The sequence below is a fragment of the Acartia tonsa genome, chromosome 8, assembly GCF_053477335.1.
Source record: "Acartia tonsa isolate MP-2025a chromosome 8, ASM5347733v1, whole genome shotgun sequence".
Classification (NCBI taxonomy): Eukaryota; Metazoa; Arthropoda; class Copepoda; order Calanoida; family Acartiidae; genus Acartia; species Acartia tonsa.
This window is the reverse complement of record NC_137267.1, coordinates 36,204,561-36,227,749: the sequence shown is the minus strand read 5'-3', so window position 1 is coordinate 36,227,749 and position 23,189 is coordinate 36,204,561. Positions and strand designations below refer to the sequence as shown.

At 38.0% G+C, this 23,189-nt stretch overlaps 3 protein-coding genes and 2 long non-coding RNA genes across 5 annotated transcripts in view; 2 read left to right on the top strand and 3 right to left on the bottom strand.

Annotated features, from left to right (window-relative positions):
* Nucleotides 1-194, bottom strand: part of LOC145326838 (EARP and GARP complex-interacting protein 1) — a 5,670-nt gene extending 5,476 nt beyond the window's left edge. The window contains exon 1 of the mRNA XM_080170276.1: nucleotides 57-194. Within this exon, the coding sequence (XP_080026402.1) occupies nucleotides 57-104 (48 nt within the window). The 5' untranslated portion in view covers nucleotides 105-194. The remainder of the gene's footprint in view (nucleotides 1-56) is intronic.
* LOC145326837 (notchless protein homolog 1-like) lies at nucleotides 123-21,144 on the bottom strand. Its single transcript, XM_080170275.1, has 16 exons — nucleotides 21,079-21,144; nucleotides 20,374-20,442; nucleotides 19,754-19,868; nucleotides 19,316-19,418; nucleotides 18,851-18,909; nucleotides 17,581-17,666; nucleotides 17,139-17,252; nucleotides 16,514-16,596; nucleotides 15,360-15,481; nucleotides 3,373-3,442; nucleotides 2,613-2,697; nucleotides 2,002-2,110; nucleotides 1,516-1,636; nucleotides 1,199-1,289; nucleotides 903-1,031; nucleotides 123-277 (listed from the first exon to the last, which is right to left on the bottom strand). Exons 1-16 carry the CDS (start codon nucleotides 21,112-21,114, stop codon nucleotides 194-196), a joined length of 1,476 nt encoding a protein of 491 aa, XP_080026401.1. The 5' UTR covers nucleotides 21,115-21,144; the 3' UTR covers nucleotides 123-193.
* Nucleotides 3,935-4,593, top strand: LOC145326842 (uncharacterized). Its single transcript, XR_013881988.1, has 4 exons — nucleotides 3,935-4,018; nucleotides 4,169-4,228; nucleotides 4,392-4,446; nucleotides 4,530-4,593. It is a non-coding gene; the product is annotated as an uncharacterized LOC145326842 (long non-coding RNA).
* On the top strand, nucleotides 14,150-15,143 carry LOC145326841 (uncharacterized). The gene is made up of 5 exons (XR_013881987.1): nucleotides 14,150-14,233; nucleotides 14,384-14,443; nucleotides 14,607-14,661; nucleotides 14,745-14,804; nucleotides 15,019-15,143. It is a non-coding gene; the product is annotated as an uncharacterized LOC145326841 (long non-coding RNA).
* Vha14-1 (V-type proton ATPase subunit Vha14-1) lies at nucleotides 21,135-23,189 on the bottom strand. The gene is made up of 3 exons (XM_080170278.1): nucleotides 22,932-23,189; nucleotides 22,111-22,322; nucleotides 21,135-21,767 (listed from the first exon to the last, which is right to left on the bottom strand). The coding sequence occupies exons 1-3, from the start codon at nucleotides 23,002-23,004 to the stop codon at nucleotides 21,690-21,692; spliced, it is 363 nt and encodes a 120-aa protein (XP_080026404.1). The 5' UTR covers nucleotides 23,005-23,189; the 3' UTR covers nucleotides 21,135-21,689.

Here is a 23,189-nt window from a genome sequence, read left to right as displayed (position 1 = left end):
GAAAACGCGCGAAATATATAAAATTTAATTTTCCTTTCTTAAAATAAAATTAAAACCTGCAATTCTAAGCCATAAATAAGACTCGGTTCCGTTTCCTCTCCCATTTTATACTTTATTCTTAATCTGAAAAAAAATTAGAAAATTTATATTTCCCTCACAGCCTTTGGTAAAAAAAATTTGGTGGATTTTTGTTTTAATATCTCCATAATCTAAGAAGTTTATCCTTTGATCCGCTGACAACCTTTTGACCGTCGGGGCTCCAATCCACTGTGTAAACCTAAAATAAAATAGACATTTTCACATTACACAAAAAAAATATTAGGTTAACTGTTTCAGGAATAAGGTATAGCCAACATGCGAAATAAATCTTAAATAATATTTGGGGGGGGGGGGGGGGGCAGATAAAAAGGTATTGAACATTTTATGTTTACAGGTTCGTGGCTGTCCTGCTTTATAAGTGTCCCATCACTGCAACCTCCAGCTTATGTTTTATCACATGTTAATATTTATTATGAATTTATATTGTTGTTTATTTAATGATCCTATAAACTGTCATGCACAATAAAACCATGATCATTATTCTTTGTATGTTTTATATCTCTTGTATTTGCAGAGTCATTATGCTGAGGTTTTGGTTTGACTTAAATATAAGCTTTATATTATTATTTCAGTATGTCTAATATGTTGATTACAATGACGGTAGCGAGGTGTTTCGTGTTGTAATATACCCTCCCTAGATATTATCCAATTAGCAGGGATTTAGGGGTATTTAACAAAAGGTCGTCAACGACAGCTGAAAATCACGTATAGGTTCCTTGATTATTATCCGAATTGATTTCGTTGTTGGTATAAGCTGCAAAATTACTCTTAACACAACATTTAAATAAAAGTATTAAGCTAACCTCATCACCATGGCCGGGCAGATCAGTGTGCAACTTCTTAGTGTCCATGGACCAGAGCTTCAGTGTGGAGTCAGATGACCCGCTCACCAACAGCCGGCTGTCAGCTGACCAGGCTAACTGATACACCGACTAAAATGTAAATATTAGCTTAATTTCTGTGTATTGTAGAAGTCACAACTTTTTCGGAAAAGCAAACTTTTAAATTGATAGGTATGATGAAATATATATATAAAATCCGATCTAAAAAATGAAAAAATACGACTTTCTTAGATTGATATAAATAAACCCATCCTTACCCTCACATGGCCTCTCAGAACGGCAATAAACTTTCCAGTTTTACCACACCAGATTCTAATACTCTTGTCAAAGCTAGCAGAGGCAACTAACCTAAAAATAATACTATCTTACAATATTATCACGTAACTTTATAATGGATGTAGAATATACGTGGACTTATATTGAAAGTTCATTTAGTAGAGTGTCTAAACGTTTCAACCACAAATTGTAACCTAGAGAAGTTATAATTTTGTGTATCACACTTTGGGTATTTATACAAGTTTATCGGCTATTGTCTAATCCCTTTAGATCCCTGGTAGACAGCACAAACACAAACCTTGCATCCGGACTAAACTTGACATCATTGACCAGCTGTTGATGGCCGGTCATTCTAGCGATGGATTTCTTCTCCTTCTGTGGCTTCCACATAAACATTGTGAAGTCATCACTCCCAGATACTATAATAATAGGTTAGGTTAAGAAGAGGATAGTTTTTAAAGATGAGGAATTAATCCAGGGAGAAAGATGAAATTGGACTGTGAATTATCAGTTTTATAAACCCGTTTTCTCATTCGTTGGCTAAAAAACTAAGTATTTTCATTAAATCTGGATTGGTTAATTACAAATAGTAGTTCCCATACTTTTCAACGAAAGATTTTAAGCTACAAAAGGTGTAATTTTGATGATCATCATAAGGAATATGAATAAAAATATCGACCATTATCTTATCTTATCCCTTCAGGTCACTATCCAAATTTTGAGCAATTTCAAATGAAATTAATTTGCTGAATCACGGCCCCTGCAAACATAATACAATGCTTACCTAATAATTCTTCACCAACAATGTCAATGACAGACTTATAACGTTTCTCCGCCAGTTCTCTTAATCTGGGGCCAGATTCTTTACATTCGTCAGGTACGATTTTGGCATCCTGCAAAACATTAAGTATTATGTTACCTCTTAACTTGTTGCTTCCAGAGAGAGAAGAGAAAATAGGCTGTTTATTACACTAGTCCCCAAAGTTTTTAAATAACGTTTTTTTATTCGTTGGCTACCTTCATATCTTGATTGGTTAGTACAAACTGGAAGTGTCCAAACTTTCCACAATAATATTAATCCACACCACAGAAAGGGGATTTGCATCAATTTATTGACCATTGTCTTATCCCTCAAAATCCCTGAGTATTATGTAACTAAAGAGAAGTGGACAGTTAAAATAACGATAGATAAGCTTTATAGAACAAGATTTGGTTGCTTGAAACCTATGTAAATTAATTGCATTTTTAAACATTAAAATAACCTGTTAAAAAATAAACTTATATAGGATTACTTAACATAAGCCTACTAAACATTTACAATTACGTTGGAGGGGAATTTCTTTTTGCAACTCATACAAAATTCATAAGTGAACACTGTTATGTTGATAATGTTACCTTAGGATCAAAAGCCCCCGTTCTCATAACATAATCTGTATTCAAGGCGAGCACATTCACCCAATGACCGTGGCCTTGCAAAGTCCTAAATAAAATCAATGTAACTAATCAGCTTCGAAAGATTTTTTATCAAAAATGGAAGTACTTATGACAGAGGGTGGGTGTAAAGAGGAGTTTAACCTCCTCAAAATTTTGAAAATGTATTGGATAAGTTCACTCAAACCTAAGAAAACCTCCATTTTAACCCCCCTCAAAATAAAAAGCTTGAACGCCCGTGTTACATACTTTCTGGTATACCTAATCTAAATCTACTTGTTGCTTTGCTTCATTTATGTTGTCATCCTTATTTGAAAGTAAATTAAATAGTTAAATGTAGCGGAACCAATATAAAGATAAATAAAATAAGGATGACATCATCCATAAAAGCGAAGCTCTGAAACGGTATGACAGACGAACATTAACTGTTGTAGAGTGTCAAAACTGAATATACAAATTATAAATATATAAGTTTTGACAAAATTGTACGTAAATTGGTAGCAAAACTTCTTAAATACGGATGACTGTTTAAGGACATATTGACATTTTTAGGACTTGATTAGAAAGATGCTTCGCTTATAATATTGTACCTTATTGTAATAGGAATCAGAACTCCGAAAGTTTGAAATTCTAACATGTCTAAATTAACGAAAAAAGCTATCCGTTACGGACGTACGGACCGAACCTAATTATAGAAAAGCTTCGCTTTTAAAAAAATACTTACCTAATCATAACCCCATCATCACCACCCCATACTTTAATAGTTCTGTCCTGACTAGCTGAGTATAACAAACCTAAATCATATTAAGATGACAACATCCGAAAGTAGCGGTGCACAAAAAATCATGGTGGGACAAACGGACAAAGTGAATCGTAACCCTAGATGTTTTGTGGTCATAAAAAGGGAATTTTTATAAATGTACAAAATCACGAAACCTTTCAAGAAAATAGGCATTTTTGTCTATTGTAGAATAAACAAAAGATTGAATGACCATTTATATTTATTAATGGAGGCTGTTTTGTAATTTGCAGCCCATAGGTAATAAATAGCATTTAAAAAAAAATTTATCCCATAGCGTGCGGACGTACAAACTATTAAACCCATTTAATTTAGGGGCAAACCTGAGACCACAGCCAAGTGGACGTGTAACGCCCTACCTCGCCATCTCCAATTAATTGTAATATTTATCAATTTGTTTATTCTTTATTTATTTATTTATTTGTTTAAAACTGAAAAAAAAAAAAATCAAAATTATTCAAAAATTAAACCAAAATTAAATTTTTCCAGATTAAACCTAACCAGAGATCAGCCATCTACTCCAAAGCTTAAAAAGCACAAACGGGGGAAGCTTCATGGCGAGTCTCTCTAGGTAATTTAGTTCATATTCTGTAATAATTGTAAAATTTTGCCATAAAAAATAAAAAACAAGAAAATAATTACCTGAGATTATCTTTTTCAAAAGAAAATTTGAGAATAATAAAAATCCTTGTTAATTACCTAATCAACTGTTTTTATTTAGAATGTAAATTTTCCTCATCTGCCAATTGAGCACCAGATTAAGATTTGCATTTTGCAAAAGGTAAAAATTATTCAGCAAAAAGAGCAACCTTATCCAATTTACCACAGCAATCAAGTATTTTGTTAAAGTCTAAAATGCTAATTAAACAAGTTCATTTCATTTCAAATTTAGTTTTATCATTAAAAAGAAAATACATATTGTACATAATTAATATTATTTGTAGATTGTGTCATCCTATTCAATAATCCATCATCAATTGTAAACAAAATCCAACAAAGGTACTTAAAGTTATTTGAAAATTTTCATTTCAAATTAAGAATTTCAATTAGCAATTCATGTAACGAGATTTTATTTATTTCAGCTCTTCAACAAGCAACAATCAAAGCAATAGCATCAAAAAGCCTCATATAGCCACTCTTTAGTAAGTTTTATGTAATTAAATTATAAAATATATAATTATGGGCGTATTAATTCTTGTATTATAAAATCTATAATTATGGGCGTATTAATCCTTGCATATACCATTAGTCAAATTTTAAGCCTGAAAGTATTGTAATGAAGGAATGATTAATTATAAAAAAAATTTTGATTATAAATTTTTATTTTTTCACAGTTAATTTTGATACATATTCTAGGAAATTAACTGCTTATGGATAAATTGATACTTCAGAAGAATGAAAATGTCCATAAGAATTAAGTTCTTCAAGTCATCATATGAGGCTCCCCAGGTACGCTGACCTGTAAAGAATCCCAGTATAACCGCCATCAGACTGGGGCAGCGCATTAATTTCTAAAGAAACATTGAACCCCAGGGCTAGCAACAACACAGCCAGGGTGATTCCAAGAGCACGTGGTCTCGTAAACGGAAAGGTAGGGTCAAAAGAGCTACCGTCAAGTCGCAGCCGGCCTTTCCACCACGAAAAGAATAACTTTTCCCGCGAGGGATGTTAAAAGCTCATGCTATATTGGATGCTAAAAAATTGCTAATATTGTTGTTGTAAATTGCTATTTGTTGTTGATTTGTTTATAAAACTTGAAGGTGCGTAAAAGCCACCACTGACGAATTAAGGTGCATAAAAGCCACCACAAATCGATTACCTGCGCAGTGCCACGAGACGCACCCCGCACATGTTTGTTCCTCTCTAACGTTGAGGCTAAAAATCTCCATCACATCACGTGGATCTTGAAATCAAAAGCTGATGGCAGACAGTATAAGCGTCGAGAAGGACAATAGCGATCTAGTCAGTAGAGCCATCGAGCAAGGGCAACCTAGCGACAACACCCGTTCCAAACGTTCTAGTCTGTTTCCCCCATTAGACAGCGAAAGGGACGCATTCAAATCCCGAAGCAAAGTCCAGCGTTCGCCCGTCGTTGCTCCCTACAGTAGGCCCCTCGTAATCCGATCCGAGGACGGTATCAGAGTCATAACTAAATCTCCGTCTGGTATCGAGGTCCGTAATATTCATCAAGGCATACGACCCCCTACACCGAGAACAAACCCATTGGTACCTCCGCCCCACACTACTACTACGTCACTAACGCCCAGGCCAAGTAAGGAGACTCTCCTGACACCTGACGCGGCAAGCTCGAACCCTCGACCCAGGCTCCCTACGCCCCGTGACCAGCAAGCCTTGACTGAGACTCCGTATCGCAGACGTGCTAATACCGGTACACCCACTGGTATATCTGGGATCGATTCATTGCAAACCCCAGGAGGGCTTGACTGGGATAACCAGTACGACTACGCGCAAATCTTAGAAGAGGACGCCCGTGACACCTCTGAGCACCTAGGACACACCAACATGTCGGCTGAGGACGCCAAGGCCGCCAACCATAAGGCAAACCTCCATTTGACCACCCTTACATATGAGGAGTATGAGGGATACACCTTGGCTGCATACCCGGTAGATGTTCTCCAACAGGCTATAAAGGAAATCCATGATGTCACCCTTAACTACCGACACGCGAAAGCCTACTACCTGTCAATAACCCCTGACGAGGACACAGCTCAGCTGATAACCCAAGCCAACGCTGCTGCTGCCAGCCTCCGAACACTACAACACAGCATCTCACAGCATATTGTCGAGAGGACTGCAAAATCATTGGCCGAGAATCTTTCACTTCGCAAGGAACCTCCAGCCGCTCCGTCGGTAGCCAGTACCACTGGCTCCTCAGGGAGACCAATGACAGACACCATGCGTGATATAAAGACCAGGCGCATACAGGGTATGAAAGAGGAGGTGGTGATGGAAGCTGCTGATATGGAAGTGGAGCTCATGAAGATTGTCAATACCATTCCTTCCGACGACAGCCAACTACTGACTATGCGTACGAGTTTTGAGCGTTTGGAAGCTGGAGCCAGCAAGATCATCAAAAAGCTAGGCATACATTGTGATGACGCAGCAGACCTAGACTTGTTAGACGATGCGCGTGAGATTGATGACGCCCTGACCAGCCTTGATCGTATACTCTCACAAGCCAAGAAATCAGTGGAGCACGAGTCTGAACGGTTTGGGTACCGCACTGAGAGCACTACTACTCGTAGTAAAGCGGAAAACTTAATCTTACCCACCTTTTCTGGGAAAGAGGGTGAAGATTTTTATAAGTTCAAAAAGGAGTATGGGTTGTACGCAGGGTCCTTAATGAATGTTACCCATGACGATAGGCTAAACCTGCTGAAAAAGCGCTGTCTCAAGGACCAAGCCGCGGTCATATGCGCTCATGAGACCAACGTTGAAGAAATATGGCGACGACTATCAGCACGTTATGGGAACATACCCCGTATCCTGCAGCGCAAACGCACCGAGATCCTTAAGCTGTCTCGCTGCCCATGGAAGACTGCCGACAGAGCCAAACAACTGGATTGGCTAATCAACTTAAGGATGAAGATTGTAGAAATCGTCAACTTTGTGACCGAAAATAAAGTCACGTCAGAACTATACCACAAAGGAGACATCCATGTAATTGCCAACCAGCTACTAGACGACAGAAGGGGCGAGCAGCTGACCAGAAAGTACAAGGAAAGTACAGACAGCAGCGGTATAGTTGACACCGAGAAATGCTTCCGCCACCTGGAGAAATTCCTGGACGAAGAGATCGAACTGGTAACTTTCGAGCTCTCTATTCGCACAACCGAGCCAAGCCATGCCACGGACGCAACCCGAACACAAAAGGCCCAACACAACCCGGACAAAAGGGGGCAAACCGTACTTACAGCAGACGTGGTTACGGAAGATGAAAGCGAACATGCTTATCCAGGAGACAACCTACAGGAAGGAAGACAGAAACGGGCTACCGGAGACAAGCCACCCACACCCAAACTGGAACAGGCTGGACCCGGGAGCACTCCCAAGCTGGTAAGATGCGAAAACTGCACAGAGCAACACACTCACCTGTTCTACTGCAAACACTTCCAATCTAGTGAGGTAAAGGAACGGATCAAGATAGCTACCGCATCAGGCTGCTGCTTCAGATGTCTAAGGATGGATAGCGAAGTAGACCTGTCAGACCTAAACGGCTGGTGGGAGGCACATAAGAATGATTGTCGGACTGACCACTTCTGCAATGTTGGCGGGTGTAGCCGTGTGACTCACCGCAGACAGAAACACATCCTGTGCTGCATATACCACACCAAGATCAATGCCAAGCGACTTAACCACTTCAAGCAAACAATGGACGCAGATAAGCTACCTTCGGTCGAACTACTCTTTGTGGGAGACTACATACAGACAGCCCACCAATTGCCAGAGAGGATTGATACCAGCCAAGACACCTTACCAGATATCACCTCTCCCTCTATATTTATGTGCCAAGAAGTTCCATCACCTGATGGGGGCCCACCGTTGCTAGTCTTCTATGACAGCGGATGCGGATCATGCTGTATCAGCACCAGGGCAGCTAACGCGCTGAACTCCAAGACCCTAAGGGAAGGCCCTACTGTCCTTAACGTTGCTGGTGGACGAAGTGTTGAGATCCCCTATGGTATAGAGCAGTTTATCATGAACCTCGCCGACAACAATGCCCGCGCCACACTCTCAGGGATTCAGATGGACAATCCAACGGCACCATTCCCCACCTGGAAACTGCAACAAGCCTACAATGAATTCAGCAAGGCCCAGGGCAGTGATACGTCCAGTCTACCCACAGTACCTGATAAAGTAGGAGGAAGTTGCGTGGACATCATTGTTGGGATCAAATACAACACGCTCTTCCCAAAGCTGATTATGCAGTTACCCTGCGGTCTGGCACTCTATGAGAGCAAGTTTACAGGAGTAGGGGGGCACCGCGGCATCCTGGGGGGACCCCATGAGGCTTGGGCGGAAGTACATGCCACCACATCTTTCATGAGTGCAGCCAACTACTTCACCAAGGAACTAAAGGCCGCAGCATACCAGCGTAAAAGTCTCTTTGACGTGCTCGACTGGTCAGTGGCCTCCATCGACTCCGCCTCTGACACAGATGAGCTAGAGACATACCAAGTCTACCAGAGCTCAACGAAGCACGTTCGCCGACTAGAGAAGGAATACTTTGACAGCGAGCGAATAGGGTCTGAAGCCAGTTATCGCTGTGCAGACTGCAGAGGATGTAACAGATGCAGGCAAGGACCCAAGTACGAGCATCAGTCACTTATCGAAGAAGCCGAAGATGCGCTGATAGCGAAATCGGTAGAGTTCGATGTGGAACATAAGTGCCTGTGGGCTGAGCTACCATTTACTGCAGACCCTGACAAGGAGCTTGGTAAGAACCGCCATGTAGCCCTAGCTGTTTTAAAAGGACAAATGAAGCAGCTACGGGGCTCTGAGGTGAAGCGTCAGGAGGTCCTTAAGTCCCATGCTAAACTAGTGGATAATGGATACAGCTGTAGAGTGGATGAGCTGCCAGAGGACATGCAGCAACAACTGGCGGAGGCAACAGGATCCTACTACCTCCCATGGAGAACGGTCCACAAGGAAGGCTCACTTTCCACTCCAGTCCGCACAGTGTTTGACGCCAGTAGTACCACGACCTCAGGAAAATCACTGAACAACATATTGGCGAAAGGCAGTAATAAGCTGGAGACTATATTCAACCTCCTCACAAACTTTCGAGCTGGTAAGCATGCATTCCTGTTTGATATCAGAATGGCGTACAACCAGCTAAAGCTACGCCCCAAGTCGTTGACCTGGCATAGATACCTGTGGATACCAGACCTAAACCCTGAAAACGAAGTGGAAGAAAGAGTTATGCTCACTATCATTTACGGCGTGATATCCAGTGGAGGACAAACTGCAGAGGGAATGCACCGCATAGCTGATTATGGCAGAAAGCACTTCCCCGAACATACCGCTGGAGCTGACGTATTGGAAAATCTGTTATACGTGGATGATGGGAGTGACAGCCAGGACTCTGAAGAGGAAAGGAGGAAGACTATTGATTCCATCCACTTCCTTCTAGACCAGGCCAACATCGAAACAAAGGCGTTCGTACTTTCTGGTGAGAAACCCCATGAATCGGTGTCTGTGGACGAGAAGCACGTTACCGTCCTAGGATATCAATGGGACCCAGAAGAAGACTTGCTATCTTTGGACCCAAAACCATTGTTCTTCGGTAAGAGGCGCCGAGGTAAGAATCCCGAGCTAGTAACAGGAGACCTTAGAGAAGCGCTAATGGCAAACTTCACTAAAAGGATCCTCCTCTCCAGGATGGCGTCCTGTTATGACCCATTGGGGTTGGTTTCCCCAATAACTGGGCAATTCAAGAAGGATTACCACGAGATTGTCCGGCTTGGTACAGACTGGGATGACTTGCTACCTGAAGCCCACCTTGACAGATGGAAGCAAAACATAGAGATAATGCAACGGTTACCTGAAGTAAAGTTCAATCGAAGTGTTGCGGAGACGTCAGAAGTAAACCTGATAGTGTCAGTGGATGCATCAAAGGATCTGGCAGTCGCATGCGTCCATGTTCAAGAAACACTGCCATCAGGTGAAATCAAGGTGAGGTTAGCGGCCGCAAAATCCCGCTTGGTTACCGGTTCTTCTATTCCGCGAGCTGAGTTAAAAGCCTGCACAATGGGTGCGACACTGGCTAGGGTGGTCACAAACAACCTGAAAGGAAAGGTCAAAGATACTTGGTTTGTTAGCGATTCAACCATTGCGCTATCCTGGATCAACTCAGATACTCGCCCCATGACAATTGGAGTAAGGAATAACGTCATCGAGATACTGAGATTCACTGATCGTTCCCAGTGGTTCCATGTGGATGGGACTAACAATATAGCTGATCTTGGCACCCGTGACGGAGTTAAACTGTCTGACATAGGCCAGGACTCAGACTGGCAGAATGGGAAGCCATGGATGCGCCTAGACCGATCACAAATGCCTATCAGACCGGTCAAGGAGATGCAACTTAGCAAGGAAGACAAAGACGAGGTCAACAAGGAGATTAAGGTGATATCTGCCGTCGTGTGTAATATCCAAGAGTTACAGACACGGTACAAGTATTCACAATACCTGCTGGATCCAAACCAATATGGTTGGCGGAAGACATTGAGAATCCTTGCCTATATGCGACGTTTCATCTCTTGGCGAATAGCTAACAAACGGAAGGTGGAGTTAAGCACGCTGATCCCAAGTATCAGCACGGAATCTGACGCCCTATCAATGGAGGAGTTGATGGTTATTGAGCGCTACTACTTCCGCTGCGGCACAAAGGAGGTGGAAAGGTTTTACAAGGGAAAGGAGCTACAGCACGTAGTTGACCGAGACGGCATACTACATTATACAGGCCGATTCCTTGATGGAGAGGAGATAGATGATCCTGAAAACGTGTTTCCTGACCTGAGACCACTCACCTTCGTAAAACCTGTACTAGACAGATATTCGCCAATTGCCTATATGGTATATATATATATGTTCACCATAAGGTCCTACACCACAAGGGAGTTCCACAGATGGTCCTGGAATCCAGGTATATAGCGTATATCATTGGTGCGAGAGCCCTGGCGAAAGAAGTGAGGGCTGACTGTACATCTTGCAAAAGGAGGAAGGCTCGACTACTTGAGGCGGAAATGGCACCACGGCATGAGAGCCAAACATGCATAGCCCCTGCGTTTTACCACACTCAGCTTGACCTGTGTGGACCTTTCACAGCTATTTGCGAGCACAACCACCGAAGCACGGTCAAAGTATGGTGTGCGGTCTTCCGATGCCCGACGACTTCAGCAACCGCAGCCCATGCTATGTCCAGCTACAGCACGGAGGCGTTTCTCGGAGCCTTTCAGAGATTCATCACCTATCATGCGGTACCTCATATTGTGTACATTGACCCAGGTAGCCAGCTAGTCAAAGCGTGCAAGGACATGCAGTTGTCGATGGGAGATATAACCAGCACCCTGTCTGGACAGTACCTGGCAGGCATCAGACATAAGGTAGCACCGGCCGCAGGACACAACTGGCAAGGGGTGGTTGAGAGAAGCATACAGGAGATTAAGAGGCTTTTCCACGCTACGTTTGATGGATTGCGTCTAGACATACTGAACTACGAGACCAGCTTTGCGTGGTGCTGTATGCAGCTTAACAACCTTCCTCTATGTATCGGATCACGGACAGATGACTTGGAGCATGTTGATCTGATAACACCCAGCAGGCTGATGCTTGGACGTGCATCTAACAGGGCACTCGTAGAGCCGTGCACAGTAGAGAAACCAACGAGAATGCTACAGCAGATGAACCAACTCTACGAGTCCTGGTGGAAAGTATGGCTGAACGAAAAACTTGCTGACTTCATCCCGAGATCCAGCCTATTTTCCAGAACCAGCAGACAGCCTATGCTAAATGATGTTGTTATCTTCACCCGGACACCAGATGAGAAGTTCATTGGGGACAGCACTTTCAAGCTGGGAATAGTGTCTGATGTCTTCCCATCCAAGGATGGCATCATAAGGTCTGTGGAGATAACCTACAGGAACGCGAGTGAAAAAGTGTCCAGGACCACCAGGAGATCAGTGAGGCACATAGCAACAATCCTCCCAGAAGATGATCTGTGTCTTGCTGAATCGCTAGCCAAGGCAGCTGATGATGCCCACCACATGGGGTACTACAAACATGTTGCCCCAAAGCCACCTTCTACGGAGTAGTAACTTGACAGGTGTTACAGCATCCAATAAGCCTACATTCACCAATTCCTACCTCTCACCAGCAGGTGCACTACCACTTGCGGTTACCACCAACCACAGTCTGCAGGTGTACTACCACCTGCGGTTACCACCAACCACAGTCTGCAGGTGTACTACCACCTGCGGTTACCACCTGCCACCATCACAGATAGCTGAAATGACAGTCGATAATGTAATTACCTGTGTTGATTAGAAATAAACTATGTATTTGAATTGTGTGTTATCGCCTACCTAAGCAAAACTATCCTATAACTTTGGTACAAGTGAACTATCTGTCCTAACACACTTACCTGAGTGAAGTTACTCTATAACTATCGCCAAAACAGCAATTTATCAAACTCAAACACCGGACGGAGCTCAACAGAGCGCAGTCTGATTTTAGTGAATTAGTACTTATCTGAGTGAAGCTACTCTATAGCAAATACCAAAGACAAGCCGCCAGACGTAGCTCGACCAAGCGAAGTCTGTCGCTCTGTACAAGTGAAATGATATTTAATGAATTATGTTACCTATGGCAGGGCTACTCCTAGAACTAGCATACTAGTGAAAATGTCTTACGACTACAAACACGTACAGTTAAATGCTTTGCACCTGACCAATAATCCTAGTTTTTTATCATTACAAACCTAACACGATAACTAAAGAAATAAAACTCTTTCAGTTAACTAAAACAATGTCTGCCAGACGCAGTTATAGCCCCATCGCCACTCCAGAGGGCGACTACATCCCCAGGTCTTTGAACCATGGGGAAGATATCTTTTACCAGTGCGGTGAGAACATGACTCCCGCGGCCACGGATGCCACGTGGGACGCATACGTCGCCACAGATGTGTTCAACGAGCACAGATTCGAGTATGTGCAGAGCCTACGCCGACCAACTCGTCGTCGTATCAGCGGGGCTCAACGAGCATACCAGCAAAACCAGTTGTACCTTCACAACATGAGGGCGGCTGGTCTCATCGACCATGCCATCGAGGTCCGGCAAAATGAGAGCCTCTCAATGCAGGCGTTAGACCTGCAGCAGGACCTGGTATCAGTACTCAGGGTACTAACTGCGAAGGGGGAGAGGGCCAGGATTCAAGGGCGGCTGAACCGCGTAGCCCGCCTGAATCGGGCCAAGCAGGAAGTAATCTCTGCGCTAAGGGGGGGTCTGACCCGCGATGTTGTCCTGTGGTCCGCCACCCAGGAAATCGGTTCCTCTACAGAGGAAGAGCTTGAGGAGGAGGTGATGCCATCCTGCCCATCCAGCCAGGATTCGTCAATGGACCGGCTGCCAGAACCAGTCTTTGCCCTGAATGATGACTGGGATTGAATAACTATAAACACTAACACGTGATCTCACACTTTTATTATATGTCTTATTTTCTTTGTCGACCTGAAAAGAAATAATGAAATAAAATAAAAAAAATACTTACCTTTAAATAATACTTACTGTTCAAAATACCTACCTCTATTTAAAATCCTGCTTCACACCTTTGAATATCATACTTACTTACCTTTATTTGAAAAAAAAAAAAAAAAAAAAAAAAAAAAAAAAAAGTTTTATATAATCTTATTATTATTGTCATTGTCAAATTTATACTGTGATATGGTCCCTTGGCTGTGTGTCCCAGGTTTGCCTTTGCTCCCGGGCAATATTAAACCCATTTAATTTAGGGGCAAACCTGAGACCACAGCCAAGTGGACGTGTAACGCCCTACCTCGCCATCTCCAATTAATTGTAATATTTATCAATTTGTTTATTCTTTATTTATTTATTTATTTGTTTAAAACTGAAAAAAAAAAATCAAAATTATTCAAAAATTAAACCAAAATTAAATTTTTCCAGATTAAACCTAACCAGAGATCAGCCATCTACTCCAAAGCTTAAAAAGCACAAACGGGGGAAGCTTCATGGCGAGTCTCTCTAGGTAATTTAGTTCATATTCTGTAATAATTGTAAAATTTTGCCATAAAAAATAAAAAACAAGAAAATAATTACCTGAGATTATCTTTTTCAAAAGAAAATTTGAGAATAATAAAAATCCTTGTTAATTACCTAATCAACTGTTTTTATTTAGAATGTAAATTTTCCTCATCTGCCAATTGAGCACCAGATTAAGATTTGCATTTTGCAAAAGGTAAAAATTATTCAGCAAAAAGAGCAACCTTATCCAATTTACCACAGCAATCAAGTATTTTGTTAAAGTCTAAAATGCTAATTAAACAAGTTCATTTCATTTCAAATTTAGTTTTATCATTAAAAAGAAAATACATATTGTACATAATTAATATTATTTGTAGATTGTGTCATCCTATTCAATAATCCATCATCAATTGTAAACAAAATCCAACAAAGGTACTTAAAGTTATTTGAAAATTTTCATTTCAAATTAAGAATTTCAATTAGCAATTCATGTAACGAGATTTTATTTATTTCAGCTCTTCAACAAGCAACAATCAAAGCAATAGCATCAAAAAGCCTCATATAGCCACTCTTTAGTAAGTTTTATGTAATTAAATTATAAAATATATAATTATGGGCGTATTAATTCTTGTATTATAAAATCTATAATTATGGGCGTATTAATCCTTGCATATACCATTAGTCAAATTTTAAGCCTGAAAGTATTGTAATGAAGGAATGATTAATTATAAAAAAAATTTTGATTATAAATTTTTATTTTTTCACAGTTAATTTTGATACATATTCTAGGAAATTAACCGCTTATGGATAAATTGATACTTCAGAAGAATGAAAATGTCCATAAGAATTAAGTTCTTCAAGTCATCATATGAGGCTCCCCAGGTACGCTGACCTGTAAAGAATCCCAGTATAACCGCCATCAGACTGGGGCAGCGCACAAACAACTTGAATTATAGAGTAGCTTCACTATTAACAATTTTAATTTCATAAAGCAACATTCACCTTAACCAAAAGTGGACAACACAAAAATTCGGAAGTGTTTTATATTCTTAAGTCATGTTATAAAAAGTACTTATTAAAATCATAATTGGGGATTTCAGCAACAATAGGGTATAAACTGGTAAGCGTACCTGAACCTCCCCACCGAACGCTTGTGACACTAGCTGTGTGTGACGTCAGAGACCTCATACATGTGCCTGTTAGTGTGTCCCATATTCTTATGTCGCCATCTTTGCTGGCTGAACACAGTTTCCTGGAATATCATTGGTTAAAAATTGACCAATCACAAAGTAGGAACATTATTAGGTAGCTAGATACTTTACCAATCAGAATTAACTTGAAGTAACTATATGTTGAATTGGTTTTTAACAAATTATTGTGAATACAAATATTCTTAATAAATTCAATCAGAGAAATGCGCTTTCTTCTACTGGTCAAGAAGGGAACACCATATATATATATATATGGACCAATCACAGTCCATAATATATCGTTGATTTTGTACATTGGACCAATGACAATCAATAATACTGGTTGGTTATTACTTCAGTTCTAGTTTCCAAACCAATAAAAGAATAGTTATTTTCGCATCGTATTATAAACATCTTTCCACGGATATTAAAAATTGCACAATTATAAGATTAAAACCAGTTATTATAGCCCCGAGATGCCAAAGGCACGGGCTAACAAAATAGGTTTTAATATTTTGATTGCACATTTTTACATTTGTAGTAAGGATGGCAATCCGTCAAATTTTTGTACCGGATTCGGATTCTTACAAGAATCCGTCCAAAAAATGGCGGATTCTCGCGAATTCCGGATTCTTATTTTTGGCGGATTTCGGATTCTAAAAATATCTAAAAAGGCTCTTTTAAAATTTTTTTTAATTTAAGTGCTGCATATGTCCTAAAAATTAATGTTCTTGGTGTTCTCTATAATTCACTTCCGAGAATCGAACCAGATTTTAAAAGATATTATATATAATGATGATAATCTTTGCCTTCAAAAAGGGGGAGTTAAAAGAAAAAACTCAAAACGCTAATTTTAGCCTACCAATTAAGAATCCGAATCCGCTATTAAAAAACGGATTCCGAATTCGGATTCGGATTTCAAAATTGGCCAAAAATTGGGCGGATTCCGGTTTCGGATTGTCAACCCTAATTTGTAGAAAACTAGATATAATACGATACGATATTTTTTTAATGTAGCTGAGAACCGGTTCTATCCACCGGATATTAATCGGTTTCGAAGCCATAGTGGAAAAGAAAAGATTGGGAGACCCTACCTGCAAACCCCTCCAGACGCCAGGTGAAGTGGCTCCCAGGCCAGACTGGTAATCCATTGTTTGTGACCAGTCATAGATCTAACCTGATAATAATCATAAAAATAAAAGATATTAGTATTTATCGCATCGTATTATAGACAGCTTTCCGAAGATATTAAATTAAAAATCTATAAAAATTGGAAAAGTTTTTTTAGACCCGATGGACTGGGCTATCAAAACAGGTATTGATTTTATGGTTTTTATTTTATTATTCGTGGAAATTGTCTCTCATACGATGCTATACATGATTTTTCAGTATGGCTGAGAACTAGTTCAAATTCAGCGGATTTTAATCGGTGTCTAAGCCCTACTGGGAATGAAATTACAGACATTGAATAGTTTAGAAACAAATAAAACTTAAAATTAATGGATGTTGTAGCATATACGACATACGTGGATATTATGACAAGGGCAAAATTGTCGTCAATTTAGGTTGCTATTATGGAAATTGTTTATTGGTCAATTCGTTCATCCATAAGGAGGGGGGAGAAGGGCGGAATTGTTATTTATGCCCGCTAAACTTTTCACTTTATTAGAAAACATGAAAATTTGGTGTAAAATCCAAGAAATAAAACTGTTTTAAAACCTTTTGTTTCCCAGTTAAAGGATCCCAGCAGATCACGTGTCCATTTTTGTCACCTGATGCCAAGGTCTTGCAATCTGGGGACCAGGAAATTGCCAGCACCCAATTTAAATGTCCCTGAAATGTAAATAATCAATAGATTTAGTATCAAAAAGAGAAGCAGTGTTTGTTTGTTCCATAAAGATATTATTTATTTGTTCAATTAGTTTTTTTCTTCATTCTTTGTTAAAGTATTTCCATCATAGATTTTCTGTTATATTATAGTTAAATAGGTACTTTTTCTTAGTAAATTGTCTTAAGTTTTGAAATATCGCAATTTTCAATCATTGCAAAACAAAACAAAATTAGGATATTGATAGCATAAAGCTTAAGATTTTAAACATAAAATACAAAATACCTAGTAAATAAAGATAACTCGTTTTTATGTTTTTAAATAAAAAGTTACCTTGCATTCAAAAAGTGGAGTTTCAGTGGTGAGATCCCAAAACCTGACAGTCTTATCTCCAGACCCTGATGCCAGCTTGGTACCATCTAATATTAAATGTATTCAAATATGTAAATTGTACAGGGTGTTTCAAGAAAAATATTTCTTTTTAATGCATAAAATGCTTTTTTTATTTAGAAAGCCTGTTACATTGATTGATTGATTAGCCATAGTCTCTTAGGGTTTGGACCTAAGTAGTCATGGAGTAGGCTGAGACACTTTTGTATAGCCACTAGGGCTATCAAGCTCCACGTTCAAGCACATTATGACTTGACCCGCTATCTCATGAGAGCTACTCATTATTACCTCACCCTCGCCGAGTATGGCAGGTGTCCCAAATTAAGTCACCGTAATGAATGACGCTCTCCGCAGAGGAGCTTGGGATAAGGGTAGTACTGATATTATGTACTTGACTATTAAGTATCCAAACTTACTCAATAATCCCCTTTTTACACAATCAGGGGAAGTTGCGTGAATGTATTAAACTGAGAAATTCGAGTTGCCACATGGGGACTAGAACTCGAACTCTCATCACCGTAACTCAGTGCGTTACCACTGAGCTAAGACGCTAATATTTAAAAATGACTATAATGCCTAAAAACCGGTTTTTCCAAAGTTCCTTATTTTAAAAGATTTATGGACCATAACCAATTTAAAGGTTGTGCCAAAAATGCATATATTTTTTAAGTTTAAACTGAGCGGCAATGTTAATAATAGAAAAATTTTACATATACCAATAGAGTCGTCATAAACTTTAGTTTTTGAAATACATAAGTACCATTTTTGTGTTATTTTAGATTAGGAGCTGCGTTAAAAAATGTGTAAAAAAAGGTTGAAAAGCAGGGGTGTATATTCTGCACAAGATTTATTTTTTTCCCCTGCTACAAATTTTTTTATTTTTTTTCCCCCTAGATTTTTCTTAAAAAGTAGGGGGGAAAATAGAAAATATTTAAAGAACTCTACATTTTATTTATTTTATCCCTCCTACCACACATTTTTTTAGTTTTTTTAACCAAGGAGGGGGGCGAAATGGAAAAAATGTATTCAGTTTTCTTAATTTTTACATTTTTTTCCCTCCAACCACTAATTTTTTATTCCCCCCCCCCCCCCCCCTGAGCAGGGGATCCCATGCAGAATATACACCCCTGTTGAAAAGTTTTAAGTAAGTTGGAATATTTTTAAACATTATTGACTTTATTATGTAATGAAATAAATGTCTTATATGTTGTACCTGGTGAAAATAATGATGAAATGACAGGCTCACCATGTCCTGATAATGAACTTGTACACCTAAACAAAATCAACTTCAATAATAGTTTACTTATTTGGCCTTTTGAATCCATCCTTTTATTAGAACCATTAGGAACATTTGTAGGAACTATTCTACCAAACAATTTATGAGAAAGTGATCCTATTTCGGTCCGATAGGTCCGATATTATTTATTCAATTCATCCTTAGAAGTCAACTATACTTAATTAGATTTATTTATAATGAAAAAGATTTGCTTCGGTTAATTTTTCGTTTGTATTATTACAAAACTGGTAAAAATCTTATGATGTTTATTTCAACATCTGTTAAAAATTGCTTTTAATACAATGCTATACATGATTTTTCATTATTGCTGAAAACTGGTTTTAATCCAGCGGATATTAATCAGTTTCAAAGATATACTGTAAAAACTGTTCTATGTTTTACCTTGTAACACCTCTAACTCTGAAAACAGCTTGTGGTTGATAAACAATGTGTAAAGTCTTCTCATAATCAATCAACATGAATTTTGTTGTTTCACTCAAGGTTTCTAAAATAAAACAAAAATTATAGGATTGCATATTTCAAAACTCCATGCCTGAAAAAAAAACGAAACAGAATACATAAATAACTATTTTCGCATCGCATTTTAAACAGCTTGTTGGCCTCGAGATATAAAAAAGTACAATTCTAAGATTAAAATTTTTGTTAGCCCCGAGATGCATAAGGCACGGGCTAACAAAACTGGTTTTAATATTATGATTGAACATTTCAAATTCGTACAAAACGGAATATAAGAGATACAGTATGGCTTGGATCTTATACAGCGGATATTAATCGGTTTAGAAGCCATACTGGAAAATTAAAGATTGTTTTTATTTTTACCTTTAATTTCTGCATCGTTAACAAAAAAAAGATAAGGACGATTTTTATCAGCTTCATCTGTAAACAAGGCTTTTAACACCAGCTGTAACTTTTGAGGACTTATATCCCGAGGTACCTAAAAGAAATTTTTTTTTTAAAGCAATCATTTTTTAATGTTATCTTATTACATTTTATTATCAACAAAATAAAATATAACTAACATTTATATTCAATTATATTGTTTGAAATTATCAGGATTTTTGAGTCGTTATACTGTCCTTTTGTTGTGATCACTAATGAATTAGGTACAACTATTTAAAAGTATGGTATTGTAAAGGCCCATGTCTTAATATCTCATAATCTATAAAATCACATTCCGATTTGTAAGGTAACTAAATCTGGCAATTACATGTCAGGTGTCTTAATTTACAATACTATTATAATTATAATAGGACTAGTTACTTCGCCCATAGCCTCTAGGGGACGGCGGGGATGCTAGGTAAAAAAGGAAAAACCACATGTTATTTATAGAGCTTCTCTAAAAAGTACACCTAATTCTAAGCAGTATTCTTAGAAATCTTTAGCTTCAGACCACAACAAAACCTTACTACTTTATATACGCAAGTTTAAATTAAACTTACTTCAAAAGGCTGAAACATAGTCTGTCCATTTTCTGCCACAAATTGGACTGTTGCCTGCTTTTCATCCTCCTAAAGTTAAAAAAAATTAACTGAATTCTAAAAATGGCAACTTTAAACTGTTATAAATCTATCTCAACCATACCATTTAAATCATTTACTGCTGCATTATAACAAAAAATATTTTAAAGAAAAGAAGAGCAGGAAACATGAAACCCAAAGAAACAACCAATTTGTCTCCATCTTTTACAAAGACAAAACAAATATTCTACACAGGTTCCATGATAATTAACCCAAAACAATTTCAGTGCTCTTAATTTATATTATCTTAAAAAACGGAGATTCAAATTTTACTGAAAACTGTGCTGGATTGATCTTTCTGCCCATAAGGCTCGAGTTTTAATGATAAAGATATACGTCAAGATAACTTTTTAGTTGCGAATCTATTCTATATTTCTAAATCTTTTTAAGCTACTGTGTTTATGATGGAAAAGTATTTTCTCGGCCGCAATTCAACATATAGGCTGACTTTTTTTTGAAGATTTCCCATACCAGTTAGTAATTACTCAACATTTTACTGTGTCCCTCTGTAATGCTCACTGTCTTCTTTCAACTGCATGGCTGTTTAATACTTTAATTTAGAGCTTCGATACTTTAATACGCAGTCATCCTTGTTTTTTTTTATCTTTTAGTTATAATTTTACAAACCTCTTGCATTGATTCAATTTCTTCCTCTAACGTCATTTTATCTGAATTAATTTATATTCTGAAATCAAGATTATTATAATAAATGCAACTATTTTTTTTTTCAATTTTCACATTAAACAATCATTCAACATACATTTACTCTTGATAATCATAATAGGATAAAATTAATGTTTAATATAATTAATAATATATAAATAAATACACAGATTTACATTATATAATAGAAATAAAATCACAGCAAATCATATTGTACATAAATTGAGGATTAAAAATTTCATTTAATTTTAAAGGGGAGGTGAAATATTTTACATGTCGTAATCCAAGTAATAAGTTCTCCTTTGAAGAACCCTTACTACTTTGATTACTAGATGTCTACAATATAATATAATCCTCCCTTTCTAACCATTTAAAGATTAAAAGCTGTATTTAATTTTTTTTAAATCAACCCTCAATAAATAAATTAAATTAAACTACCTAAGCTCGTTCAGATCTAAACATTAGTAATTTTTTACTTTACAATAAAAAAATTCTCTTTAAAGGAGAGACAAAAAAGAAGTTACCTACAAAAAAATGAGTTAAGAATCAATAATTTGATAATGCTTAAAATTTATCTATTTCATATCTTCAGCAGAAAACATTCCCTTGGCTCTGCGCAGAATACTGTCTTTGGCTGGGTCATATGGAGAATCCTTAATTAGAACATTTTAGGGTATATAATTTCAAAGATTTTATCTTTGGGTCATTCTTAATAGTTCTCAAGAAATTCAATGGAAGATGTTTTATTTCCACCAGGCAGTTTAAAAATTAAAGTGTTATGTACGAATATTAATTCTCTTCAAGTTAAGTATTTTTTTATACCCAAACTTTAACAACTTTTCAATGCATTTTATCTATTATGAACAAAGTAACTGGAATTAACAAATGCTAAGAATAAACAACTAAAATGGGACAGTTTGCTTAGAATAAAGCGAATTGAAAGATTTCTTCATTTTTAGGCTTTGTTTCATCACGTTATAATCTCCTAAATTGTACCTTGCTAGGAATCTCCAGAATGGCGGGTAGAGCAGCTGTATGTCCATCAAGAATGTGACGGACCATCTCGGCCACGTTCTGGTTAATCAGAATAATATCTATGTCATCCCTGCGGATGAAGGATTTCAAACATTCCTCTACTTCTGTGACGGAGGTATTCTTGTCAACAACTAGAAAGTTGGGCTGACGATTCTTGTTCATTTCTCCGATGCCTAAATTTTAAAGATTTTAAAACATTGACAAACAACTTTTATTGAAATTTATTTGAGATGAATTTTTAAAATCATTTTTGCATGGTATCATAACGTACGATTACATTATATAGTTCATAGTTTCAAAAAATAGCTATATTGTGTCTCTTTTTTAAGGTGAAAGAGTAGCTGAACTGGTATGGAATGGACGATAAATTGATGTTTAACCTCGATTATCTGCATAAAGCAAATTACCCCTTTTTGAAATAAAAAGTACTGATAAAGTAAAGAAACTAGATTTTGTTAAGATTTAATTAAGTACCCAAAGATTGAACGCCAATCTATAAAATGAAGGTTTCTTTTGGGTACCAAATTATAATTTACAGCCAAAGTACTTTTCATCCCTGCTAACTTTGCCCTTGTCAACGTCATTTACATCCCAGAAGGAAGCCCAAACAATAAGTACGTGTTGGGTTTTATTAACCTTTGGGTACCATATAATTAAAGTTTACCTCCAAGCAGGAAGCCCACATAAGTATCCTCATCTCAATTACGTACCCAAAGTTTGTAGGCCAAACAATAAGTACAGGATGGTTTATATTAAACTTTGGGTACCATATTATAGTTTACCTCCAAGCAGGAAGCCTACACAAGTATCCTCATCCCCAATTACGCCAATCAATTTTCCTCGAGTTAAAGCCATGGTGCAATAATATTCTGAAAACACAAAGTTTAAATTTTCAGCTCAATTCTAACAAAATTAATATTTTTAGAATTTAATGTAATCAAAACATAAAAAATTGTTTGATACAAAAATAAATGAACTAAATTCACGAGAATAAAAATACTCATGTGACTTGTCAACAATTTGAGCGCAGATGATATTTT